Source organism: Apus apus, chromosome 12 (assembly GCF_020740795.1).
Source record: "Apus apus isolate bApuApu2 chromosome 12, bApuApu2.pri.cur, whole genome shotgun sequence".
NCBI classification, from domain to species: domain Eukaryota; kingdom Metazoa; phylum Chordata; class Aves; order Apodiformes; family Apodidae; genus Apus; species Apus apus.
In genome coordinates, this window is record NC_067293.1 from 1,385,800 (window position 1) to 1,410,174 (window position 24,375).

At 45.1% G+C, this 24,375-nt stretch overlaps 1 protein-coding gene and 1 long non-coding RNA gene across 18 annotated transcripts in view; one reads left to right on the forward strand and one right to left on the reverse strand.

Annotated features, from left to right (window-relative positions):
- ARHGEF9 (Cdc42 guanine nucleotide exchange factor 9) overlaps positions 1-19,513 on the forward strand; it is a 215,639-nt gene extending 196,126 nt beyond the window's left edge. For 12 of the 16 annotated variants that reach the window (XM_051630749.1, XM_051630748.1, XM_051630754.1 and 9 more), the window contains 2 exons: positions 9,846-10,005; positions 18,707-19,511. In XM_051630749.1, the coding sequence (XP_051486709.1) occupies positions 9,846-10,005; positions 18,707-18,824 (278 nt within the window). In that variant the 3' untranslated portion in view covers positions 18,825-19,511. Of the gene's footprint in view, positions 1-9,845; positions 13,778-18,706 lie in introns of those variants that run through there. The other 4 variants (XM_051630753.1, XM_051630751.1, XM_051630752.1 and 1 more) reach the window with 4 other exon arrangements.
- On the reverse strand, positions 14,666-19,927 carry LOC127389852 (uncharacterized). Of its 2 annotated transcripts, XR_007890716.1 has the most exons (4): positions 19,483-19,927; positions 17,341-17,475; positions 15,730-15,840; positions 14,666-14,978 (listed from the first exon to the last, which is right to left on the reverse strand). It is a non-coding gene; the product is annotated as an uncharacterized LOC127389852 (long non-coding RNA). The 2 variants fall into 2 exon arrangements; XR_007890715.1 differs by lacking the exon at positions 14,666-14,978 and having other exon boundaries at positions 15,619-15,840.
- Positions 19,928-24,375: the final 4,448 nt, after the last annotated feature.

Here is a 24,375-nt window from a genome sequence, read left to right on the forward strand (position 1 = left end):
TGATTTGTTACCAAAGTACCACGGCACAGCTAGGCCTGTAAATGAGTTTTGAGAGAACTCATCACTTCTGGGCTATAGTCAGTTCCAGCCAGATTTGTCCCCACTCTGTGCAGGCGCTGGGTTGTTTTTTGCAGAAGCTGAAGGAGCTCTTTGCTTTCTGCCTCACCTGTGTGTTGTCTACTGGCTTCGCTGGTCCAGTAGTGGTTTGCTAGGCTGACTGTAAACTCCTTGGTTTGCTGTGTCTCTCCATTGTCATTAGCCTTCTCCTCTCTACTAACTTCCTATGTTGTCTTCTGAGATGTTATCTAAAACCTCTTCTGGCCAGATTATTCTGAGCTCACAGTGTGCACACACACCCCAAACCAGGCCCAGGGACACGTACCTGGCACAAGGTGTGGGCAGGTCAGGCAGCAGGGAACACATCTCCAGCAGGGTTGGGCAGCCTTACTCCTCCCCGCTGGCATGTTCGTCCCTCAGCACGGAGGCAACCACGGAGGTGGTGGCAGCTGGAAAATTAAAAGAGTCAGATTTGCATGATGGCCACGACACAAACAGTTGAAATTATTATTTTTTGTTAGTTAATTATATTATTAATTAATTACAGTATTAATTAATAATTGTACTGTTCAGTCAATAAGTGACACAGTTCAAAGGTGCCTGAGCATGCCTACCAGTACTCCCACTTAAATCACTTGACTTGCGTCCCGAGAAATACAATATTCCTAACTGCACTTACTTCTTACACAGTAATTGCTCTCTCACTCCCTCTCTTTCTCTCTCTCTTTCTCTCTGAGATGAATAAGGAGGGGCTATTATCTTTAGACTTCTCTGACTATAAAATTAATTAGCTCCTAAAACACCAGTCAGCATTTATTTTATGAAGAACGAGTTTATGCTATAACATTGGCAGCTCTATTTATGAGATTAGGTCCTTGAGTCAGGCAGAAATTGAGTCAGACCCCAAGCATCCAGTTCAGCAAAGCCTGGTTGTTTTACTGAAGGCATGAAATCTGCAAAACAACAGGTAGGGTCATTAAATTTGTAGCTTGATTTCTTTTGTCCTACATCATGGTAATCACAGCCCAGCCTCAGATTAATGAAATGAAGTACTGGCACTGAATATTTTGCTGAAAACTCTTGTTTTTCTGATTTGGGTTTGTCTTGTGCCCATGACCCAAGAAGAGGCACAAGGCTGCTGGAGCAGGGAGCTGGTGGCATTGCTCCCAAGAGGGAGGTAGGAGGAAATTCCTGAGAGTTGGCCTTTAGTGATTGATTTTTTAATCTTGCCATACGCATTTTACATATATTGCAAAAATACTTTTTTTGTAATGACCTTGAAAGGCAGTTGGGGCTGTTGCTGAGGCACAGCCCTTGGGGCTGGGAGCAGGCAGACTTCTGTACCTGTGCCAGGAGGCTGCTGCATGCAGGCACTGTTGGAAGGGGCTTTAAGTTGTTGGTAGAGCATCAGTTCTACCTGGAAAGCCATGAAGCCCTGTAGGAGCAGGAGTGCTTCCACTGCAATCAAATTAACTGTTTATTCATTTGGATGTGGGAACTTTGCAGGACAGGTCTCAGTGGCTGCTGCAGGGCTGGAGGCTCAACAGCCTGACCCAACAAGTCAAGAGCCCTGCTCCTGTGTCCATGGGTGCCAGTTACAGACTTGTTTCCCGATTATCTGAGTTGTTCCCTCCACCCCTCAAATGGGAAACCATGGTAATTTCCCTGTCACAGAATATGTAAGGAAGAGAGAAAAGCTGCGAAGGAGGTGAAATGGAAAATGCAATCAACTTTGTTAGAGGTGAAGCAGAAAAACATTTTTCAAATAGTATATGCTGTTTTTTTCATGGACAGTTGTAGCCCACCTCCCAGGAGCACTGCTCTGGAGCTGCTGGCGTGTGTTTGGAAAGGCAGGCGAGGGAGAGACACAGAGAGGTCAGCTGATAGCAGCAGAGGAGACCTCAAACCTCTGCTTTTTAAACTAATGCAAACTTTATCCAGGTAATTGAGAGAACACAACTCTCCTTTTTGAGTAATTTTTTATCCCAAAATGAGGGTCCTCTGTGGGGTACCAGGCAGCCCCCTCTGGAAGCAGCCCCCTCCCATTGCTCAGGAGTGGCTGCCCTGTGCAGAGCCCCATTCCTGATGCACAAGGTCAGATTTCAGCAATATACTGGGATTTGCACTTCTTATTGGATTGGGCAAAACATAATGATATTAGACCAGGTGCCTTAAGACAGCAGTAAACCAATTTTTTGCCTTCTTTAAGTCCATTAGACATAAAGTAAATTGGTGATGTTGGCCCTGCACCTTAGCAACAGATAGAGCAAAGGCCTGTTGGTTGTTTTTTATTTTTGCATTGATTGTTGAAGGTTTTGCCTCTCAGTTACTGCCCTTTAACTTCTTCCGGTTTCAGTGTGGTAACTGGGAATACAATTCAGTGTGGTGTCTCCTAGAAATAGAAAAGTAACAGAGAAATGTATTTGTCTTGACTTACAAAAACAAGAAACCCCACAGCCCTTTTGAAGCCCCAGCCAATCAATTGTGCAGCTTTTTGAGGTGCCACTGGGGCCCTTCCCTGCCTGCGCTGACACCGCAACGCTGAGATCACACCGAGTTGTGCTCCCAGAGTCGTGCTCATCATTTACTAAAGCAGTGCAAACAAGGCTAAAGTTCCCTTGAAAATGGATCCCTTGTGGATCTCCAGTCCATCCCTAATGTAGACAGGATTATCCACGGTAGTTTTTCCATTTCTAAGCATGTGGAAACTGAAGGCTCCTTTAGTGCCTTTATCTCTGAGTCGCTTCTGTTCTGCTGGCTAATTTTAATCTCTTCACCAACAGTCAGTGTTTGCAGCTTTCAGAAACATTCAGTGGCTTTTCTAAACACCAGCTTTGTCCCCGTGTGTCCGCATGCAGGACAGCATGTACAGGCAAGGGATTTTTGCTCATGCTTCTAGAAGCTGTCAGCTGTGGGTGTCAGGGAGGTTAGAGGTTCCAGGGAAGGAGACCCCATTCTTAAAGCACTGTTTCCCACTGAAGTTTCCATTTTGGAAAAAAGCAACTTTTGTTCAAATTTAACAACGTGATCTTAGTGCTAGATGGGAGTGTTTCCCAACCCCAGAGAGCTCTTCAGACCTATGCTATGAGCCAGATCCTTTGTGCATCTCTCTGTCCTGTGTATTCTTCTCTGCACTGTGCCATAGCTTCACCAGAGCAGATGCCCTCAGCCCAGACAAGTCTTCAGCTGGTGGTCTGGGATTTTCAGGAGGAAAACACAGATTCAGTCACCATCACCCCTAGCCCTGAGCTTAGAAGAATGCTGTCATTAAATCTGCCCATAAATACTCAGCTGCACAAACCCAGCAGGGGTTAAATCATCAGCCAGCATGAACTGCTTTGGCCTGCAGTAAAACACCCTCTGAATCACTGAATTTTCCTGCTAATTTCTTCCTTTCTGATCACTTGAGCTCATGGCAAACCATGTCATAAAGACCCTGACCCAAACATCCAACAGCCTTTCTCTGACTTCACCCACTTCTGCACTGCAAGCTCTCCCCAGCACGTGTGTGTAGCAGAAGGAGATGCCTGCATGTGCACATACTTGTGCTGGCTTCGTCCAGCTGGCAGAGACAGGTCTCACCAGGTCACAGACTCTGCAGGTACCTCCTGTGGTTCTCCTCAGTGTTTAAGCCTATTTTATTGCATCTTCATAGCTAACAAGAGTGATGTGGCCCTGACATGTTTCCCCATCCTATTCACACATGTAGGCATTGTCTCAGGAGGATTGAAAGAGACTGAGCAACATGCAGACAAAGCACTTTACAGCAGAGGCATTTGCATTTTCAGATAATCAAGGTCGATTCCCTCTTTTCACAGAGGTCCCCACAGTGTAGGTGAAAGAATGGAGCTCATCGTGCTCTCGGTGGTATTTCCCCACAGATTCAGAGGAATCACAGTGTTTGTCCCATTGCTTGTAGCTGCAGACACCCCCTGCCTCCAGATCTCCAGACCACAAGTGCTGTGCAGTGCCCACCTGTGGCTCTCCCAGGCTCTTCCTGCTGTGGGTCCACAAGCATCAGTCTCGTTGCTGGTAGTACAGGGAGGTGGCTTGTCACTCAGGGTATTAGGAACCCAGCTTCAGTCAGATGTACAAGCCAAGGCAAATAATGAATAAATTCTTGGCTGGGAGACCTCTCTGGTTGGTACCAGTGCCTTGGCAATGGGCACTTGCTTCTGAGGAATCTCTATAGGGGAATTTTTTAGTGAGATGTGAAACAGGCCTCTCGGGTTTGCTGTTGGCCCTCTTTTGAAGAGTCCAGGTGTTGACATCAATGTTATGTTGATATTCCAACTGAAGTAAGTTTGTCAGTGCAGATGCTCCTGCCCTTGCTTGGTGAGGTATTTTAGTTATGGCTGGGGCAGTGTTGCTACCCTGCATTTCAGGGCAGTGATGGATGAACTGATCTCTTCCTATCAATGAAACAGTCAGAGCGATCTTCACTATCAGTGTACAGATGCTGGAGGAGAGGGAGGTATAGAAGTAGAAGATGGGATAAATTAGCTTTCACCTGGCTTTGATTGATAAAGTATCATTTATTCCATCTTGCCTCACTGAGCTTTTCTTTATCCCAAGGAATCATTATCTAAATGTCTAGCGTAATGACATCAGGTTGCAGTAACAGACTTGATAAATAGTCTTGGGAAGGTCAAGTTACTTCAGTGTTTGTAGATCCTGTGGATGGCTGTGGAACAGCCAGGACACAAGATTACTCTTTTCCTCTGTTGTGTGTCTCAAACTGCAGTTGGCCCTTTTCCCTCCTTCTTCCTCCAACACAGACAAGTTTAGCTAGCGGTTAGAAAAGGGAGCTAAGGCTTGTTCTCCTCACCAGTACCACCCCTGGTAACATCCACCTCTGCCAGGCTGAGTAGAACCCCTGGCTGTGTAAAGAGGCATGGCTGATGGACCACTGAAATTCCTGAGTCAGGTGAGTGTGATTGAATTTGAGTTGGGAAGTTTAGCATGGAAATGTAAACCCATGAAGTTGGCAGCTGCTCAGGACTGCCTTTGGAGGCAGAGGGTGTCTGTTCCAGCTGCCACCCAGAGCCATTGCTGCACAGTGGCTGCAGTCAGGGACCAGAGCCAACATCAGGCACAGTGCAGTTTGCTACCTCCAAATGTAACAGCAGCCAAGTGCACAGCAATGAAGTGCTTTGAGATCCTCTGTTGAAATGTGCTGCAGAAGGGCAAAGGGCTGTACCCATTCAGCCGTTGCTGCTTATTTCTTTAACTTGTTGATATTGCAGGAGTAATTACCTGTTCAACCATTAGTGTTGTTGAAGTATGCTCCTGGCCACCCCATGTTGGGTATGGGTTGCAATAATCAAGAGGAAACTGAATGTATGGGATTTTTGAGCATGGCTCCTGAAAGATGCAGATTGTCACAGCTCCTGTTAGAGATCAGAGGGAGATGAAAGGTTCCTCAGTGCAGCACCACTCCCTTCCCTACCAGCAGCCTCCTCTCCACCAGTAGCAAAAGCAGATGTTGATATTTTACAGTCTCCCACTCAACTCTGGCTAATGAACTGCATGGTATCTAGACAGCTAGAGAGAAGAACAGCCTCTGAAATAGCTCCTGATCAAAGTATAGCTAAAATCTTAAAGGTTGAGGATGGAATAAACAGCTTGTAAGGCAGTTTCTATAAGCAAATCTGAATGTATTCTGTGTGTGTTTTGTACTGACTCTGGAGAGGTGCAGTGTTGATGTAGCTGTCCTGCTGTAGTACAACTGGGTCTGTCTGGACGTGTCCATGTGGGTTGCCTGTGAGTCAACAGCATGCTCCTAAATCTCTTAAGTGCTGCTGAAGTTGTGTTGTAACCTCAAACACAAGAGATCATTTGAAAAAAGAACTAGAAGGGAAAAAGAGACAGCTATAAATCTTTTTAATTGTTGGTTGGTTTTGGTTTTTTTTCCCCTGAGCTGAGAAATCCAAAACATTCCAGTGACGTTGCCTCATACTAAAAAAGACATGATTTCAACTGACAGTGCAGCAGCTCTCTTCACCAGTTTGTCTAGCCAAATTATAAACCCTGGAGTTTTCTATTTCTTGTTCTGAACAGATTTCCACAACCCCCACCCTGCTGAACGATCTTGCTATGCAGCTGCAGCCTTTACATTCTGCTACAGTGCAGAATTATGCATGAACCAGCAGAAGGAGCTCCAGGTCTGGCCATTGGTGTAGAGCTGCTTTCAGCAGCCCTGGCCAGAAATCATTCCCTAACCATCGATTCTTTCCCTTTGTGCTTTGAGTTCTGTTTGCCAGGCAGCCCAGAACTGCACTGGAGAAGAGCTTTGCTTGTTTCTGTCTGTTCAGCTGCAGTGGAGTTACGACTTTGCATAGTAAAGCAAGTCCCTCAAGAGACACTTTTGTACAATGGCCCCGAGTTCTGATGAGGGAGCAAACCACATCAGAGCAGAAGAGAAAATTCCCAACCTGTCATACTTTTTTCCCAGAATTGCTCTTTCTCAGGATTTGAAGATAAGCAGCTTAGGGGAATCTCCCTCCCTCCCTATCCCTAATTCTGGTGTTCTACCTTGTCAAGAACACGGGTATATTAAAAAAAAAAAAAAAAAAAAGCATTCTTGGGGCACCTCAGGCTATTGCAAAGTGCTGTATCACAGCTTCATAAGGAAAAGGATTCTCATGGAATTATCAGCCTGACTTGACAGAGCAAAAGTGTTTTTACTTGCATGCCCACAACCATACACTGGTAGGTCTGCATGCCGCCGAGATCCGCAGTCTGGATCATTAGACCATGGAGGCCAGTTGATAAATGTGATAAATATGCAAACCTTCAGTTGCTTGTTCAAGTAGAACCAGCCAGGAGCTTTTGACGTTCATCCAGCTCAGATGTTAGTGCCAATGGCCCAGATCCTTGAGCAGGGCCACACAAACAACTTTGAGAACATGGGTGTGGGCTTCTTTGCCGAGGGAGGTGGCAGAGTGTGCATGGATATGTTTCAAGCAAGGATAGACATTTTTCAGGAGTTTGGACCAAAAAGGCTATTTTGGAAAAGAACTGAGTGGGGTTTGCTAGTGATCTGGCCACAGGAGTCTGCCTTTTTCTCTTTTGGAGGAGACAGACTATGCACTATGATCTTTGCAGTGTCACTCCATCACTGTCGGTGGACTTCAGCCAGACTGTCCTTTCTCTACCTCTTCAATCTTCCAAGTGCATAACATTTTGCTGATGCAGGAGATTTTTTAGAATTTCTGTATCATGATTAAAATACATTAGTTCACCCACCATAAATTGGTTTAGAGACAATAAAGAGCTCAGCCCAGCTCAGCATGGCAGGCCGGCTGCCTCGCAAGGCTGACTGCTGCTCTGCAGCCACAGGATGTGAAAGATATCGGGCCCTGTCATTAAAGTAGTGTGGTTTTAAGGTCTTCCAAAGCTGGAAACAATTGCTGTTTGTTCCCTTAGCAGCTTTACATTCACAACTCTTTTCTGTTGTAGAATATTAAGTTAGTAATCTTGGTGGCACAAGGACCTTTGGGTCAGTTGAAGATCCAAACCACTTACTGCGCAGAAGAAGACACATTTCCCAACTCTAGCAATGTAAGGGACCTGTACCAGATCCTAAAAATTCCTCACCAGTCTCTGCTGGGAAAAGTGGCCAAGGCACTAAAGGCTGGTGGCCTCCAGGAGAATGTCTACACTCTTGGATAGGTTCTGGGCTAGAGCCTGCCCTCCAATCAGACTTTGCAGTTGGTTATACTGCCCATACGCTGACCTGCATTCCAGCCAGGGAACTCAGTGCAGAACAGGGGCAGAAGTAGAAGGGGAAGGCAGAATAGGAAACTGTTGTTCAGTAACTCTATTCCAACATGAAGGTACAAATGCAGAACATCTCCAGGTCACTGTTTTTTACTAAGTTTGAAATACTAACTGTGACGAATTTGTTAAAGGTTAGTAAGTATGAATCATGGAGCAGTTTTTGTCCACTGTAAGAAAGGATCTTAGTTACTCCCTACAGTGGAAGAGAGCTATGTGATTTGATGGTATTTGCTATAAAGAAGGAGAAATCACTTAGACGTGGCCAAGGTGGCATCTCTATTTGGTCTGAATCTTTTGAGGATTGGTAAATCCTATAGCGAAGGAAAGTGAATTAATTCTCTTTCCTAAAGAGAAAGCCTTAGCTTTGGATCTAAAAGAGGTCCTGAATTAATGCACCAACATACAAAAGTTGTCTGCTGAGCTCCATGAGTGCACTTTGTGAGGCTTTTCCTTTGTCTGTGAGTGCCCAACTGTGTGCAGCCTTCCTGTGCCCGGGCTGGCCCCGCTGGTCCCGCAGCGCATGTGTTTGTGTGTGGGTAGGAACTGAATGCAAAGAGTCGCATTTCTATTGCACACGTTGCTGTGGTACCTGGGTGCTAATCACCGTATTTTGCCTTCTCTAGCACCTTCCCAGCTGAGGATCTCAAAGTGTTTTACAATCATTAATTAATTTAGCTTCACAACCCTCGAGTGAGGTAGGTGGGTGATGCCATCCCGCTTTCCAGATGAGGACACTGATCTACTTGGGTAGCATCACCTCGCTCCTGCCTCTAAAGCCAGGGAGGCGAAGGCCTCGAGCTGGCCCGTGTGAAGCCTGCCACCCGTCCCGCGGCCGGGGCTGCCCTCCCCGCGGAAGGAAGAGCAGTTCTGCATGCAGCAGAGGGGATCCAGAGATGGCCAGAGCTTGCAGCCACCTGCTTCAGAGCCCTGCTCCTCCCTCCTTCCTGCCCTTCTCTGGAGTTGTGTTTTTCAGCTGATCATGCTGCCCTGAGGCTGGAGGAGGAATTATCCCTCATCAGTGGTGTTGTGGGAAGGAAATGCAGAAGTAGTGATGTTACTGTTCCCTGTAGCTGACACGGTGGTGGTGACATGACTCCCTCCTGGCCCACCCAGAGCTGCCCTTTCTATATCATCCTTTACAACAGTTGCTTAGGTCCCAGCTTGCTGAAGCTTCCTGTTTCCATGGCAAAGCTGTAAGGGCAACATCTCACCGCATTTCTGCACAGGAGCTGTGACTCACACATGTGGGATTTTCACATCTGGAACCTGCAAAGTGTAGCCTTGCCAGTCCATCCATTGCTACCAGTTTGGATTGAGCAGAATCAGCCTTTTCTGTGTGGTGTGCAGCCCGTTTTGGCTGAAACCAGACTGGTAAATTTAAAATGAACCCTATGGAAAAGTCCTACCAACTTTTCTAAGAAAAGAATGAGTTGCCCTTTGCACAGGCAGAGTAGTGCTGAGGTGGTGCAGGTCCCTGCAGGTGATGCTTCCTCCAAGGCAGCTCTGCTCCGTTCTGCTGCAGGAACCGGTGCCCAGCGGGCCTTGGGGTCACACTGCTTGAGGCTGGTCACCAGGGCATGTTGGGGCAAAACCGCTTTCCAGGCCTAGCTGGGAGGGAGGGTGAAAGCAACACTTGGAAACAGCAAGTGTTCGATGTGCGAGCGGGTTGAACGATGCGGTTGACCTGGTTCTGCGCATGGCCTGGCCCTGTTTGGGCCTCCTCAGGTCACACAGGAGGACTTTTCCATGAGGGCCGGCAAACCTCTGCCAATACAAGTAATGGACCTTTTCCAAATCTTCACCTCATGGTCTAGTGTAGGAGCCTCTGAGCTGAGTGTTCAGGCAGCTGCTGCGTTCCTCCGTAGATTGGCCATCTCTAGAACCTCTCCCCGTTTTTGGGACCCTGGTTATTAAGCGCTAAGAAGCGATAGCATGACAAAGAAGGACTATTGACCCAATTGCACTTTGACTGATCTGTTTCTTTTTCCCCCCAATCATCGATGCAGGTGTGAGCTACTCCAAGTCGGTTCCTCCAGCCTACCCACCACCCCAGGATCCATTAAATCAGGGACAATACATGGTGACAGATGGCATATCCCAGTCCCAGGTCTTCGAGTTCACCGAACCCAGACGCAGCCAGGCACCATTCTGGCAAAACTTCAGCAGGTTAACACCATTCAAAAAATAATACCTAGAGAGATGGAGAATTTTAACTTAAAAGAACTAAAATTTAAAAATAAAAATAAATAAAATTATATTTATAGATGGACCTTTTTTCGGAGAAGCACTGTTGCAACTAAATATATATACATATATATATATACACACATTTTAAAAAATAATAATATATATACATATATGTATATATATAGAAGGACCAAAAACTTTTTTGTTGTTGTTTTTGGGAAGCAATCTGCTACTAGATAGTAGGAAGCACCAATGATTTCTGACCATGTGACCTGTTTTATTTTATTCCATTGGTTGGACATCTCTTTTGTTTTTTCCTTTTCCTCATTTTCATCCAAGTCCTCACTGCCATCCCAGAACGCTTTCTCGCTTGTGTGGAGTCGTCATGGAAATTCCTCATGGACTACACTGGTGTATATTTTATTTGATTTTATTTATGGGGGGGGTTGTTTGTTTTTTGGAGTGCCGGGAGATCTCTGCTCCCTCTCCCTCCCTGTCTGTCCCTTCCTTGGTGTCCCTGGAGTTCCCATGTCAATGGAGAGCATCGACCCTTTCCCGTCCTGCATTTTCTGGTCTGACTTGTGCCTGTCTGGATGTGCTCCTGTCTGCACCGTGCTCTGCTGCGCAGTCTTTCTCTGGCTTTAGCTGTTTTGTTTTGGGCAGGTGAAGACAAGCAGAAAGGGTATCAGCTCTTTAGGAAGTGAGAGATGGGTTTTCCTCAGTTAATTTTTTTGCCTTTTTTTTTTTTTTTTTTTAAGCACTGTCTTTTTCTCAATTCAGTGTGATTTCTTCACACTCGGAGTAAGACTGAGAAAAGAATATCAGGGGCTTTTATTTCTTTTGCATTTGATTTTGTTTCGGTGGGGTTATCTTTGATTTCTTTTTAAGCTGGGACACAACTCTGAAAAGCCCACTCCTATCTTTGCTTTCCATGCAAAGATAAAAGCTTAAAAACTGATGGCTTGATGCCCTCCATTCCAGCTAGAGGAAAACTGGCTGTTAGGCTCCAACAAATGGCCAGTTTTCTTCCTTCAGGAACTAAGGTCCCATCCTGTTGGCCACACTCACCCCTGCAAAGTGCCACATTAGTGAACCACTAATTGCCATTTACAGGAGCAATGATCCCCAAAGTGAGGACCATGACGGCACTCACTGCCTGCTCCACTCTGTTGCCCATCAGATCCCTGGCTCCACTTGGGCACTGATCTCCATGCAAAACATGAGCTGCTGGTAGTGATCCGTTAGTGGAAGGATCGTTGCCTCATTAAGTGGAAGTATTTACCTCATATTTAATGCACCCAAGCTGCAGAGGAGTTGAGAACTTGCCTTTCAGGAAAGATCTGGATGTGACCAGAGAAGTTTAGTTGTATGACCGTGATTACGTGACCTAAATGAGGGAGCAGTTTGCTCTGCACAGCACCCAGGGTTCAGCAGAGGTGTATCAGTGTCAGCGGGCTCTGGAGTGAGTAGCCAGATTCTCCAGGTCTCTTTCTCTCTCTTTTTCTCCCTCTGGAGATTCATAGCTCTGTTTTCAAAGACATTTCCTACAATTTCAGCCTTAAGTACCTTTGTTTGCAAGCTCAGAAGCTCATGTTTAAGCTTGTAAAACAAATCGTTGTGCACTAGAATGATTATTTTTTTTTCCTAGGGCAAATGAGACTCTTAAGCAGATTTAGAAGATAAACTTAAAAACTTTGCAGAGCTGCTCTGCAAGCTCCTTTGAAAACATGGGATAAAGTGATGATTGATCACAGTATTTATCTTTTTCTTTTGAATCTGATACACCACAGAAGCACTCCAGGCTATTTTTTCCTCCCCTAAGAAATACAAGCAAATGGGAAGAGAAGAGTGTGTGATTTCAGTATTTCCATGAAGCCTGTTCTATATCAGGACATATTACAAGGCAGTAGCTATATTTATTTATTTTTTTAAGTAAAAAAATAATCTCAGCACTTTTTAGTAATCTAGAAACTATCAATAAACAGCAAAGCCAGGTTAGTGTTTTGGAGAGGGAGACTAGCCCCCCTGTGACAGGCAGCAGCGAAACACTGGGAATCCCAAACAGGAGGCAACCCAATTTTGTATCAGAACTTATTTTTATGCTGTTTTGTATCTTTGCATTTTTATGGTCAGATTTGAATACTGAATATGTAGCAAATATTATTTTGTTTCTTTAAGAGAATGGGTATTTAAAGAAGTGAATAAGATGGGTTCTTAGAGGGTAACTGAAATGTTTTATGATTTCTGAATGGCTGGAGAGAAGAGAGAGAGAAAGAGAGAGAGATTACAGACTGTTGGCAACATGATGAAAGTTTCACTTGTTCCTTTGCCTTTTTAATTGCTTAGGGAAAAAAAGTAACAAGCACATTAGTTAAGCCTGTTCATTTACTGTTTTGTGCCTCAGAGAGTGAGAATGAGACATCCATAATTTTTATGAGAAGATGCTTCCTAAATATTCAGCACTAGGAAAAAAGCAACACCACCGCCACACCATTATTTGCATCATAAATCAAGACTCGCTTGATCTGACAAGGCCCCTTGTTGGACTCCAGCTTCTTTGTTAACTGGAAAGCCAGACCAGACTAGTGCTGCTGGTGCTTGCCGGAGCCGGGCGGCAGGCGAGGCAGCTGCAGGCCTTTGCTCTGGAGGGAAGAGGGGCTTGGCTCTCAGGCATGGCATTGGAGAAAGCTCTTCCCCTCCAAAAATTGCCAAGGTGCTGCAAGAGATGGAGCGTTATCACAAAGAAGAACCAGCACTTGGGTCTCACTTTTATTGCCCACTGCGGCTTTCCCAATAGGGAGCAGGGCTGAGCCGCCTCGTGTGTCCGAAAGCACTGGAAGCAGTGCAGGTGCAATCAGATTGGGGTGATTTTGACTGAGCATCTGATACAGACTTTCATTTCAATGCCAGACAGGAGGAACCCTCTTAACCATTCCATATGCAGAAACAAGAGTTGTAACAAACTTACATGTTTACGGGATTTCTCTGGCTGAATCTATATATATATATATAAAAAATACAAATACCCTCTTCCCTAGGTGAATGACATGCATTACCCTTTGACCTAGACACTAGGATCTAAATTCAAGACTTTCGCCTCCCTACCCTCTCCAAAAAGATCAAACAAGAACCAACCTAGGTGCATTTAACAGTTGTAAATAGAAAATACTACATAGAGAAATATATTTGAAATTTGTTTCAGTTTCTGGATGGTCACTGGCCATCCTTTGCAATGTTATTGATAGTACACTGTGGTGCTTTGGGTTTCTGGTTTTGTTCTCTTTATGCTCTGTCATCTTTTCATTGCAGCTACATTTCAGGGAACACGTATATTTAGTAGCTATTGTAAGTTCTGCATGGCATCACCAAGCTTATTTTTCCTTAAGAAGACAAGAAGAGTCTGTAGGAGTTTAAAGGCACTATGACGACAGGGACTTGTAGCAGAGAATTTAAAAAAAAAAAAAAAGGTTTTTAAAATTCTAGTTTGAAGCCAAATACTGATATTTTAGTGCTTTTGGGGTTTTAACAGTAAGAGAAAAAAAAAAAAAGAAAAAAAAAAAAAGGATTTTGGTAACCCAGCTGATCCGCACTTGCCAGTTTTATTATTTTGTTTATATTGGACTGTTTGACCCTGTCAAACAAGTGTCAAAGTTGTGTGTATAAAACAAAAAAAGTGTTTAAAAAAGTGTTGTAAAGACACTGAGCCTTATGAAAATATTTATGGAATTAAATAAAAAGAAGTGAAAAGGCATCTGAAGGCATTTAAATGGTTTTCCTCAGAGCGGTCTCACTCTTCCCAAAGGCTGAGCACGCATCACTGGGGTGGGGCTCCAGCTTGTCAGCAGAGCAGACACTAAGACATTTGTGGGTAACCAAAAAAATAGGTTTGTTCTGGAAATATCCCACCTCCCCTTTGCTTTGTGTCCTCCATCTGAACTGAGTGAAATGATTAATGAGTAGCTGGAGGTTCAACAGTGACAAATTCTGCCTTGCCAGTGCGGGCAGGGGTTGCTTCAAGTGGAGCTTGGATCAAGTCTGCTGCAAAACATGGTTTTAAAAGGCTTTGTTACTGACCTTTGCTCAGCTCCCACCCCAGCCTGAAGACAGCTGACTCCTTCAGACAGACATCTGATCACAAGTACGTTGTGAGCAACATAAGGATTTCAGAGCACCTGGGAGTAGAGCAGGTGGTGGGTTGCTGAGGGGAGGGGCCTTGGCCACACACTGCTCCCTGTGGAGGGCTGGGCTTGAGATGAGCAGGGTCCTGCCCTGGTTTCCTTTGGCACGGAGGGAACAAGTTCCCACAGGGAGAAGAAACCCAGAGGCATTTCGCAGGTAAGACAGTTGTGTATTTCTAGTTAGTCCATCAATGCAGTCACAGCCAAGAGAACTGGGTTGTCCCACCATGGCACCCAGAGCTGGTAGTGGTCGGGAGCAATGTCTGTCACCTTGTGGAGGAACAGCCAGACACATGTAATTAACTGTGGTCACAGAGCTCCCTTGTCAGTCATGACACTTTTTGCTCTTTCCTACCTGTGGTGGCCACTTCACTGGCACATGGACTGACCCAAGTATTCAGCCTACATACTTTAGCAAACCAGTCAGAGAAGGGAATCAAAAAATGCAAACCCAAAGCAGCTTTGCTGGGGGAGAAAGGCAGAGAGACAGGACAGAGGCAGAGCTGCGAGCATGAAGGCTCCTCTGGGGCCAGAGTTTGAGGAGATTCAGGAACAGGCTCACCCAGGCCTCAAACATCACAGCTTCACATTTGCCTCCTGCTTCAGCAATACCCCAAGCCAAGCTTTTCTTCTCTTGCTTACATTATTGCTTGCAATGAAGAGGACAGTGGTGCTGTGCTGGGGCTCACCTGGACCAGCGATCCCATGTCTCTCGTACCGCTCAGCTGAAGTCACTCGGGAGGACTGGCACAGCGTCGGGTCCAAAGCACATTGCTGGGGAGAGCAGACCCAAAATGCAGTTACAGACCAACCCTCCCTTTGAAGAACAGCCTGCAGGCCAAAAAAAGTTGTTTGCCAGAATTCTGCACTCCCTTCTCTGTGGGGAAGGAGGGGGGTGGTCATTGGGGGGGCGGGGAGGGCATGACCTGTATGTACTGCCAAAGAAGCATCAAGTAAAAAAAAAATTAAAAAAAAGAGGGAATGGGGAAGAAACCCAGTCACCCAGCATGTGGGCTGGGAGTCAGCACCACCAAAGCTTCCTGAGAAGCAATACATGACCTCCATGCCCTGCAGCACATGCCCACCCTGCCTTGCTTTCCCGGCAGTGGCCAGAGAGAAGAGCGCTCCACAGCTGGGAACGCCGCTGCAGCCTCTCCTTGACTTAGGTAGTGACACTATTGACTTGATTTTAGCTTTCTCCAGCCACCCAGCATTCAGCCAGCTACTGTGAACTTTGGTTGCATAAAACAAAAACCAAAACCAAAGAAACCCAGCTTAAAGTTAATTTGTCTTGGGGGGGGTGCTAGTTTGTTGGGCCATTTCTAGATCACAGACCAAACTGACTCTCCCAGAACAGATGTGGCCAGCTGATCTCCAAGACCTGGATTCAGAAATTCACTGAAACATGTGCCTAAGTCCACCATTTTGCACCAAAGCTTTTATTACCTATGTGTAAAAAGTACAGAATTCAGGCCTCACAATGAACAATGATCAGTAGGGAAATGACCTTAAGATGAACATTTACCTTGCTTCTGCCTGGTCTGGTGGGCTGTTCCCTGCTGGTGCAGCTTCCAAGCGGTGTGGCCGAGGGCACGTTGTTGTGTGGGCAGAGTCAGGCCTCAGCTCTGCTTGGGAACTGTAACAGAATGAGTAAAGCTTTTAGGCTGGGATTTTTGTAACATCACAGGAATGTTTTAGGAACAACTGTACATCAAAGCCATCTCTGTTTCATCCATGCATGTATATATCTGTGGTATTACAGCTGAGCTTTTCCTCTTTAAGGAATTATTCAATCTTACTGATGGTGCTGGGATTACAAATCCCAATCTACCCCAAATAATAAATTTTCTTGTTATTCTATAGCTAAAAAGCAGCACCAGGTTTTGCCCAAAGTACAGCAGCAGATCAGCATCCTCCAAAGCATGTAACATACTGGGTTATTCCTGAACAAACTGGAATTGCATGTTGTTGGGGATGCAGTGGGAATAACTGGCATTTTAGTGTTTCTAAGCCCTGCCCACAGAGGGTTACACAATCCCTCACTGCTAAGGGAGGACACTAGGTGTTTAACTGCAAAGATAATCTCCCCAAAACTGCAGGTACAAATTGTAAAATTGCTTATTTGTCTAAATCTCTTACATTTGTTGCAGAAAAGAGGCACATGGTATTTCTTAAATGCTTTTAATGTTCACAGCCTTTTTTTTTTCCAGCTCTCTCCAGTCAAAATGTATCCCGGTGAAGATTTGCACCTTCTCATTTCTGAGCCACAGTTATTTGTTACCTCTTGCAGGTCTGACAGGGTCTCTGTGCTCAGCCCTTTCCACAGGCCAGGCCATGCAGCAGCAAGGGTTCAAAATTGTTTCCCTGTTCCAAAAGCCCCCACATCCCCCAGGCTCATTTCCAAACCTCCCTCCAGCACCTCTGCTGTCCACACACCAGCCAAAGCCAGGCAGCTGACCTGAGCACTGTCTGAGGGACATGGAGCACCTTCCTCCTCTTTCAGTATCATTTACAGCAGCAACAAAAATTCTCCAAGAGAGGAACACTTTCTTTTTTTTAAAAAAAAAAAACATTTAGAAGAATATATAAAAAACTTAAACCCTTGCAGAAACACTTGTCTCCTAAAGAAAACAACAGTGCTTGAAAAAGTGCTCTGGTCTGGGGCATCTTGTTGAGCCTGGCTCACTGCTGCCTGCCTGTGCAGCTCCCAGCAGGGGCCAAGAGCTGATAAGCACATTTTTGAGCAGAGACAAGGGCTGCACACACAGGTCTTTGTACAGACACACACTTTCTTGCCCTGCTGCTGTGATAGCAGAGAGCAACAACATACACAGCTAGAGCCTGCCTGGCTTTTATACCCATTGTACAGCTGGAGGGGAAAAGACACTTTTTTCTAGGATCAAGGTTTTTCAGAATAAGCCATGGTACTAAACTGGCTCATAAATAACCTCAGAGAATTCAGATGCCAAGAGAACTTGGTGGTATCTTGCTGGCTGCTCCTGGAAGTTAACTTTATTACTTTTTTTTTTTTTTTCATCTGGAGAAGCATTAAGATGATATATTGATACATTTGCTTCTCTTTTTAGTTCACTTCTACCAAAGCTGTGAAGCTGTTATTCATGAAGCAAATACTCACAGGGTGTGTGTGATTGCAGTCAAGCTTTTCCAGGTCCATAGGAAATCAGGAAAGAGGTGGCACAGTTTGCCCCATGTGGTGATGCCAAGCAAGTAACAGATATCATCCCTCCAGCAGGGCCAGGGCTCCTCTTACCTGTACAAAAGCAATCAGAGTCTCCTTTGAATTTTTGAATTGAATTACAGTTCTCTAGAACTGTAACTGAGGGGGGGGGGAAATAAGAAAAAAAAAAAAAAAAATCCCTCATGACAGTTTCCTGAACTGGTATAAATCAGAACAAGCCCAGTGACCTACCAGAGGTTTACTACAGGTGTAACTGAAAGCAGTTCTTGATCCACAGGTTTAGTGACTGAACTGATCTAGGCAAGAAATGCTTGGAAATCATTTGGCTCAGCCACTTCAGAGGAGATATTACTTCCCCCGAAAGACAGCAATTTTAAAGGCAGGTTTTATATAGGTTGGGTTGATACTATATCACATTTACTGCAAAACACTGCAGAAGTGTGAAGAAAGCAGCAGGTTTGAACAAATAAGTAATTTATAGCTATGGAAGTCCCTGGTTGTTTCCTCATCCTGGGTGAGAGCTGGCCTGTCCAAGTGACTGGTCTGAGCATTTCCTATCACTGCCATGACCTGACATTTGATAGCTTCTCTACCATCAGCCACTGCTGTGCAGCCCAGGCCACAGGGATTTTAGCACGTCTTAAAGTGGAATTGCTTTCCACATATTTGTGCTATCACACTAGATCTTTGTTTTCTGTTTGGAAGCTGGATAAATGCAAAGAGGGGCGATTTTGCTGTATTTTAACTCCCCAGTAGCCAGACGAGTATTTTTTTGTGCCAAAAATGAGCAGCCTTACAGCAAACTCTGCTGCTCACCCAATTCTCAGCTGACACCAAAGCATGGAGTCTTTACAGAGCCTCACAGGCCCAAATCCAGCAAAGGATGAGACAGGGAAATTACACTCATAGTGCAATTGTCAAGAAGTCTGTCACCTGCTGCCTTAGTTGACTTAAAAAACACCATTTATAGTTCACAATTGATTGGTTTGGTTTGGCTGGAGCATGCTGTGTAGTGTTGGTGCCCATGTCCAGCTGTGGAGGGCCCTCGCAGTCCCAGGGGACACCCAAGTGACAGGAAAGTCTGTGGCAGCCACCAAGAGCCCTACTCCAAGAGGGAAAAGCACTGGTGGGTGCTGTGTGTCTGCACAAGGTGGGTCAGGAACAGGGAGGGTTATTCTCTCCTGCCATGGGGAGCTGTAACCACACTGCCACCTGCCTTAACAGAGCCCTTATCCTACAGGCTGTTTTTTGAGGGAATATGTGACCAACACGCTGATTTCCTCAAAGTTTCGCTCCCCCACAGATACAGGGCAGCAAGAGAGGAGCTCCTGGCCAGCCCTGCTGCTGCGATGGTTTCATGCTATACAGAGGAAATCCAGAATCTTTGGACCAGGAAAAGAAAACAGGAGCAAATACAATAAATACTTGTAGCTGTGGTGAGAACCGAGACGGGTGACGTGGTCTCTGGTTCTGCTCCCAGGATGGTTTGTGCCCGTTCTCTAAGGACTGCGAGCGCGCAGGCCGCCCACAACCCCAGCGCGTCTGGTCCTGCGGAACCGCTTCCTGAAGGCACCTGCTGTTTGCTGGCGACAGTACAGGGGACTGCTAAGGTGATGCTGAAGGGGCTTTGCCATGCAAGGTACGTATCCTGCCTGCTGCACCTGCCCCAGCCTGGAGTCCAGCTGCTGCCCTTGCAGCCTGCTCGTCAGGTGTGGGCAGGATTGCTGGGGCAAAAGGAAGTGGGTGGAGAACACCGAGAGGTTTGTGTGCTGCAGAGAAGAGGCTGACTGGCAGTGCCTGCTGCCCAAGAGGGGAGCACTCAGCCAAATTGCTCCAGGATGTGTCCTGCTGTTGTTACTGGCGTCGCTACCACAGTTACACTGGCCTTATTATGACTGTCTGGATGTACCATTAAACAAGTTTGATTTTGTTGCCTGATTACAGATGAGTGGTTTCAGCCTTGCACATAATTTAGTGCTACCCAGGGGCTTTGTTAGTGACATCTCTGGACAGGGAGGAGCAAGTTGTTTGTTGTGTGTGGATACAATGTGGTTTTATGCTGATGACAGCAACACTCACCTGGCAAAAGGAAACAGGCAATTGGGTTTTCCCATCCACTTCTTGCACCCTGGGCATGCGGACCCCGTGGATTTACCAACACGTGGGAAACTGGACCGTGGAATTTGAGGTAGCAGGGACTGTGTTCATGATGTGTCCTGGGGGAGTGAATGAAAAACAAATCAGAATATACTCAAGAAACAGCACCCACCAAAGCCCATGTTCACTGTTAATGTCTTTCTTCAAGCCCCCCCCAAACAGACCCATTTTGAGTTGGGAGACTAGAAGCAGGGTCAGGAGCTAATGGGGATGTTTCATAGTTGGGGAAGTGGTGGAGGCACCGTCCCTGGATGTGTTCAAGGAAAGGCTGGATGTGGCACCTAGTGCCATGGTTTTGGAGATGTGGTCATGTCAGTCATAGGCTGGACTTGATGATCTTAAAGGTCTTTTCCAGCCTTGGTGATTCTGTGTGATAACAGCTCCCTGAACAGCCAGAGCTAAGAACCCCAGGGAGAGCAATGTGGAGACTGCTCAGTGCTGGTTTTTGCCCTGGCTCTGTAATTCTTTTGGCTCTTCATGAAAAGGCATGTTAGTAATATCCAATCAGGTAGAGGGTTAAAGGCCATATTTATCCTGCACCAAACACAAGCAAAAAGCTTTTGCTGGAAGAGAAAGGCTGATATAAGCTGCTGTAGAAGTGCCAGATTGAATTCCACACACCCGCCCCTCCCCCAGTTATAAATCCTGTGCTATTCCCAGGCTGGAGGATGAGAAAATTGGAAAGGGACGCAGAAAAAGGGCAGTGCCTTCAGTGATAGGAATTATTTAGACCTGCACCAAACATGCATGAACTGTTTGTAACAGCAGGATCTGTTCACTTGGATCTGCTAACATCTAGGGCCACTGCCAGGTGTGCAAAGAGTTTGAAGACCAACAGAAATATTGTGCTGGGCTGTCTTTGTGCCAGTGAAAACAGATGGTTTAAATAAATAACCATATCTCTGCAGTATTTCTATCCAAACATTGCTGTGCAGACCCTTCAAGTGAAGCTAAGCATAAAGAAACCAGCCAGAGAAGCTGAGCACAGTCTCTGTCCGGCCCAGCAGAGCACACTGAGCAAACAGCAGGGAGGGTGCAGGCCAAGTGGACTGTAAAAAGACTTTGCAAACAAAGGCAGCATTAATAACACAGTAACACTTCTCTAAGTAAAATATATTGATTTGTTTGTTGGTTTGTTTTTTTTTCCAATTGTTCTCCTTGACTTACAGCCCATATCAACTTAAAGCTGCCCTTGAAGAATCATTGCCATTACCTGGCTTCAGCACTAAAGCTGGTGAATTATTAGACTGGAAGACTAAGGTGATGGGAAGAGGGTGGTGTCTCAGGGGACATCATTTCAAGCATGCCACTGTAAGAAATTTCAGCAGTATTTGAAAGGAACAGAAAGGTCCTTCTGGCTAGCTTTAGACTTACAAATTGAGGTATTTCTTTCCCTTTTTTCCTTTCCCTCTTCCTTTCCTTTCCCTCTTCCTTTCCCTTTCCCTTCCTTTCCTCTTTGCTCTTATTTCCTTTTGTATTTAATTAATTGCCTTCTCACTTCCCAGACACATCTTGCTAGTACAGCTTGTTCAGAAAATGTAGACTTCTGTCATCACCCCATGTTTCCCTGCTCTGACCAGTGCTAAGAGTTGTAAATCTTTGATCAGCAAGGTGATTTACAAGCTTCTCTGCTTTCTGCTTGTGATTTTTAACATGTGCTGCGATTTACAGGCAAAAATTCTTCTTTCTTATTATCTGCCAGCCCGATGACATTACGGAAATAAAGCTCAGTGTGTGCATTCATTTGTGACAAGGATGTTGCTGTAATGTTAGTGATTGGCCATTAATTCTGCAATGTTGTAACAGCTGAAACAAAGTCATGAGTGAGTCACTTCAACAGCAGCATTTCTTCCAGTGACATTATTTCTTGTTATTCATGTCACAGTGCACCAACACCTTGCTGCCAGAACTGTGAGGGTGCTTGCACTGCCCACAGGAAAAGTGCTGCAGCTTTATTCTCACCAGGCAAAGACCCACTGAAGATGAACTGAACCAACTCTGGCTGCAGCAGCCCAGAAAGGGCCTCCCTGAAAGTGTACAGAAGTACACGGGGAATTTTCCCCAATTTAATCAGACAAACACCAGGATCTAATCTCAGCACTTTCATTCATGTTACAAACTCCGCTTTCTATATTTTTTACTTTTCTGCACGAATCACCTCAGCAGTAAGTCTCCTCTCAGATTTTGTTGCAGATTTCCTTCTTTCCTTTTGCCTGACTCTTGCCAGTCTTGCTAGCTAAGCAGGAGCAAGCCTCTGCCAGCCCTGGTAAGCCACCCTGGGATACAGAGGTCTGGATCCACTCTTGCCTCTGGGCAGCCTGGCCTCCACTCAGAGCTGAAAAGTCAGGGAGAAGCAGGGAGCAAGTGCATTGGGCTTCTGCACTCTGCTGAGGGAAAAGCTGGGCCAGGGCTTTGCTCTTTCTAGATGTGATGTACCCACACATTCCCAGTCTTATTGAGGTTATATGCCTGCCACTCTCCTTTCAACCTAACTTCAGTAGAATCAGAGTTTTACTGTTGACTTTCAGGATTTCAGCCTTTCTTGGGAAACAGAACTCCAAGCACCACATGAATTTCAGGGCACCTTCACTACTTTTAAACCCCCCACCCTACATTAAATGGTCCAGAAAGAATAAGGTTGCTTAGGCAGCAACATGGCTGCCTGTGAAGGATGGTATCTCAAGTGTACTTTACTGAGCTAAAAATAAGTTTATTAAAGGAAAACAAAGTCTACATCCAACAAAGATGTGAGAAGGATAATGGCAAAGAGATGAATCCACAACAAAACAGGAGAAAGCCCCTTTTTCCAGACTGTGCTAAAACCACAGAAAGGGTGAGGTTCTGCTACTGAGAAAGAAAAGGTTTTGTGGAAATGAGTGTATTATAACTAATATTCTCAGGAAACCCTTGACTACAGTAAATTTCACATTATTAACACAGAATTAAAAGAAAGGGCTACATCATATGAGCCTTACTCATTATTATACTAAATTCTTCTACAGTTAATCCTTGTGCTCAGGGCTGTTCCTCTAGCCTGTGTTTAACCAAAGCCATCCCACACTTGCCCTCTGAGGCACATCTAAAATTAGCCACACTGGCTGGGTAAGAGTTGCACAATCTAGCCACAAATTAGCAGCTCCAGTGGATGATGCTTGACATTGTCCAAAAGTCCTTAGTTCCCACTCAAAACTTAAGCTGGTCTGGAGACTAGAACTTGGCAGAAAAACAAGTGAAACCTCAAAATAGTACATGGCTGAGTGCTCTCAGTACTGGAAGTGCTAGCTAAATGATTTAATTAGCTTGTGTTAATGAAAAGCAAAATTTTAATACTTTCTCCTCCAAATTCTCATCTTACCAAATGTTAAGAAAATGAATTTTCAGAGCCTGAATTCCTCCTAAACCCCAAATAGTTGGAAGCTTCACAGAAGCTCCACAAGTGTTTGAGCTTCACAGTCCTTCCATCTTCATCAATGCAGACTGTTCTCAGTCACCACTCAGAGAAACACATATTGAAAAGCAACTTGGAAGAAACAACCTTGGTCCATGGCTCATGGCTGCCATTTCCATTGTGCTCAGCTAGAAATACCCTTAATACCTTGAATGTGGCCCCATTTCAGCTTCAACCTGCCTTTCAAAATCAAAGCTTTCCATGGAGATGGCCCAAACTGGCCAGCTTGTTGACAGCTGTCTAGAAAAAGACACCTGGGGTGATGTGGGTGGGGGAAAACACCCATGGAAGGTAAACTCAGATTTCATTTCAGTGAGAAAAACACCCATTGCCTGTCAGTGTTGTGCCTGCTCATCCAGCCTTGTTTCCATCAGAATTAAGGGAGGACACAACCCTTCCCATACAGCAACCCTATTTTATTAAACCATCTCCACATAAAAATACGACTGGAGAAAAGAAAACTGTATTCTTTCAAATTCAGCAATCTGATCAGCACTTTTCCCCCCACCACCCCTCTCTCTTGGAGCATCATTCTTATCTCCTGGATGTGTGTTAGATTTTTAAAGAGAAAGTGGGGGAAGAAGGCTCTTCTCTCCTGAGAGCAATAGCATCTTTGGCTTAAGATGTCCAAGCAAAAATGCCAAGAAAGCAATGCCAAAGCATGACAATGGGTTAAGCTCTGAAGCTGTTCCCTCTGTCTGCTGCATTGCTGATTTGATTTCTCAACTATACATCTGTGCTCAAAAAAACACCTGGAAAATATTCTCAAGAGAAGCTTTCATGCCAAAAGAGGACCTGTCTTGTAGCCAGAGCTTCTTGAAATCAATACAAAAAATAAATACCATTGGAAGTGTTTCTGAAAGAAGACACTCTTCCTATGACAACTCCATTTCATTTCTAAATCCCAATTCTCTCACTAACATTCACCTATGACAATAGATGGATGAGGGTTTTTTTTGACAAAAAAATACATTCACTGAGTTGGGACACTCCCTGTTACTCTGCTCTGACTGTCCCTTAGGTGCTTGTTATTAATGGGGAAATAAGATTGCCCTTTTCTTCTTCCCAGAGTACTGGAAATGCAGAAAGTTTGTATTTTTGATGCATACCAAATTCAGCACAACAGGAAAGAATGTGATTTTTGCTTTCAGGCAACTTATGCTGTATTAGTATTTTCATTTATTTGTGCAAGTGGCAGCCTTGCCTTCCATACTTAGACTTTGTACTTGCAGAGAGACTCCTTTAAGTGCCTGCAAATACGTTTTGTGAAATCAATTAACACATTAATGAATTAAAGGGTGTTACCATTTCACATTTCTTCTTGATAATGCCAAACAGCTGAATTGGAGGGCAAAGATTGCCATGGT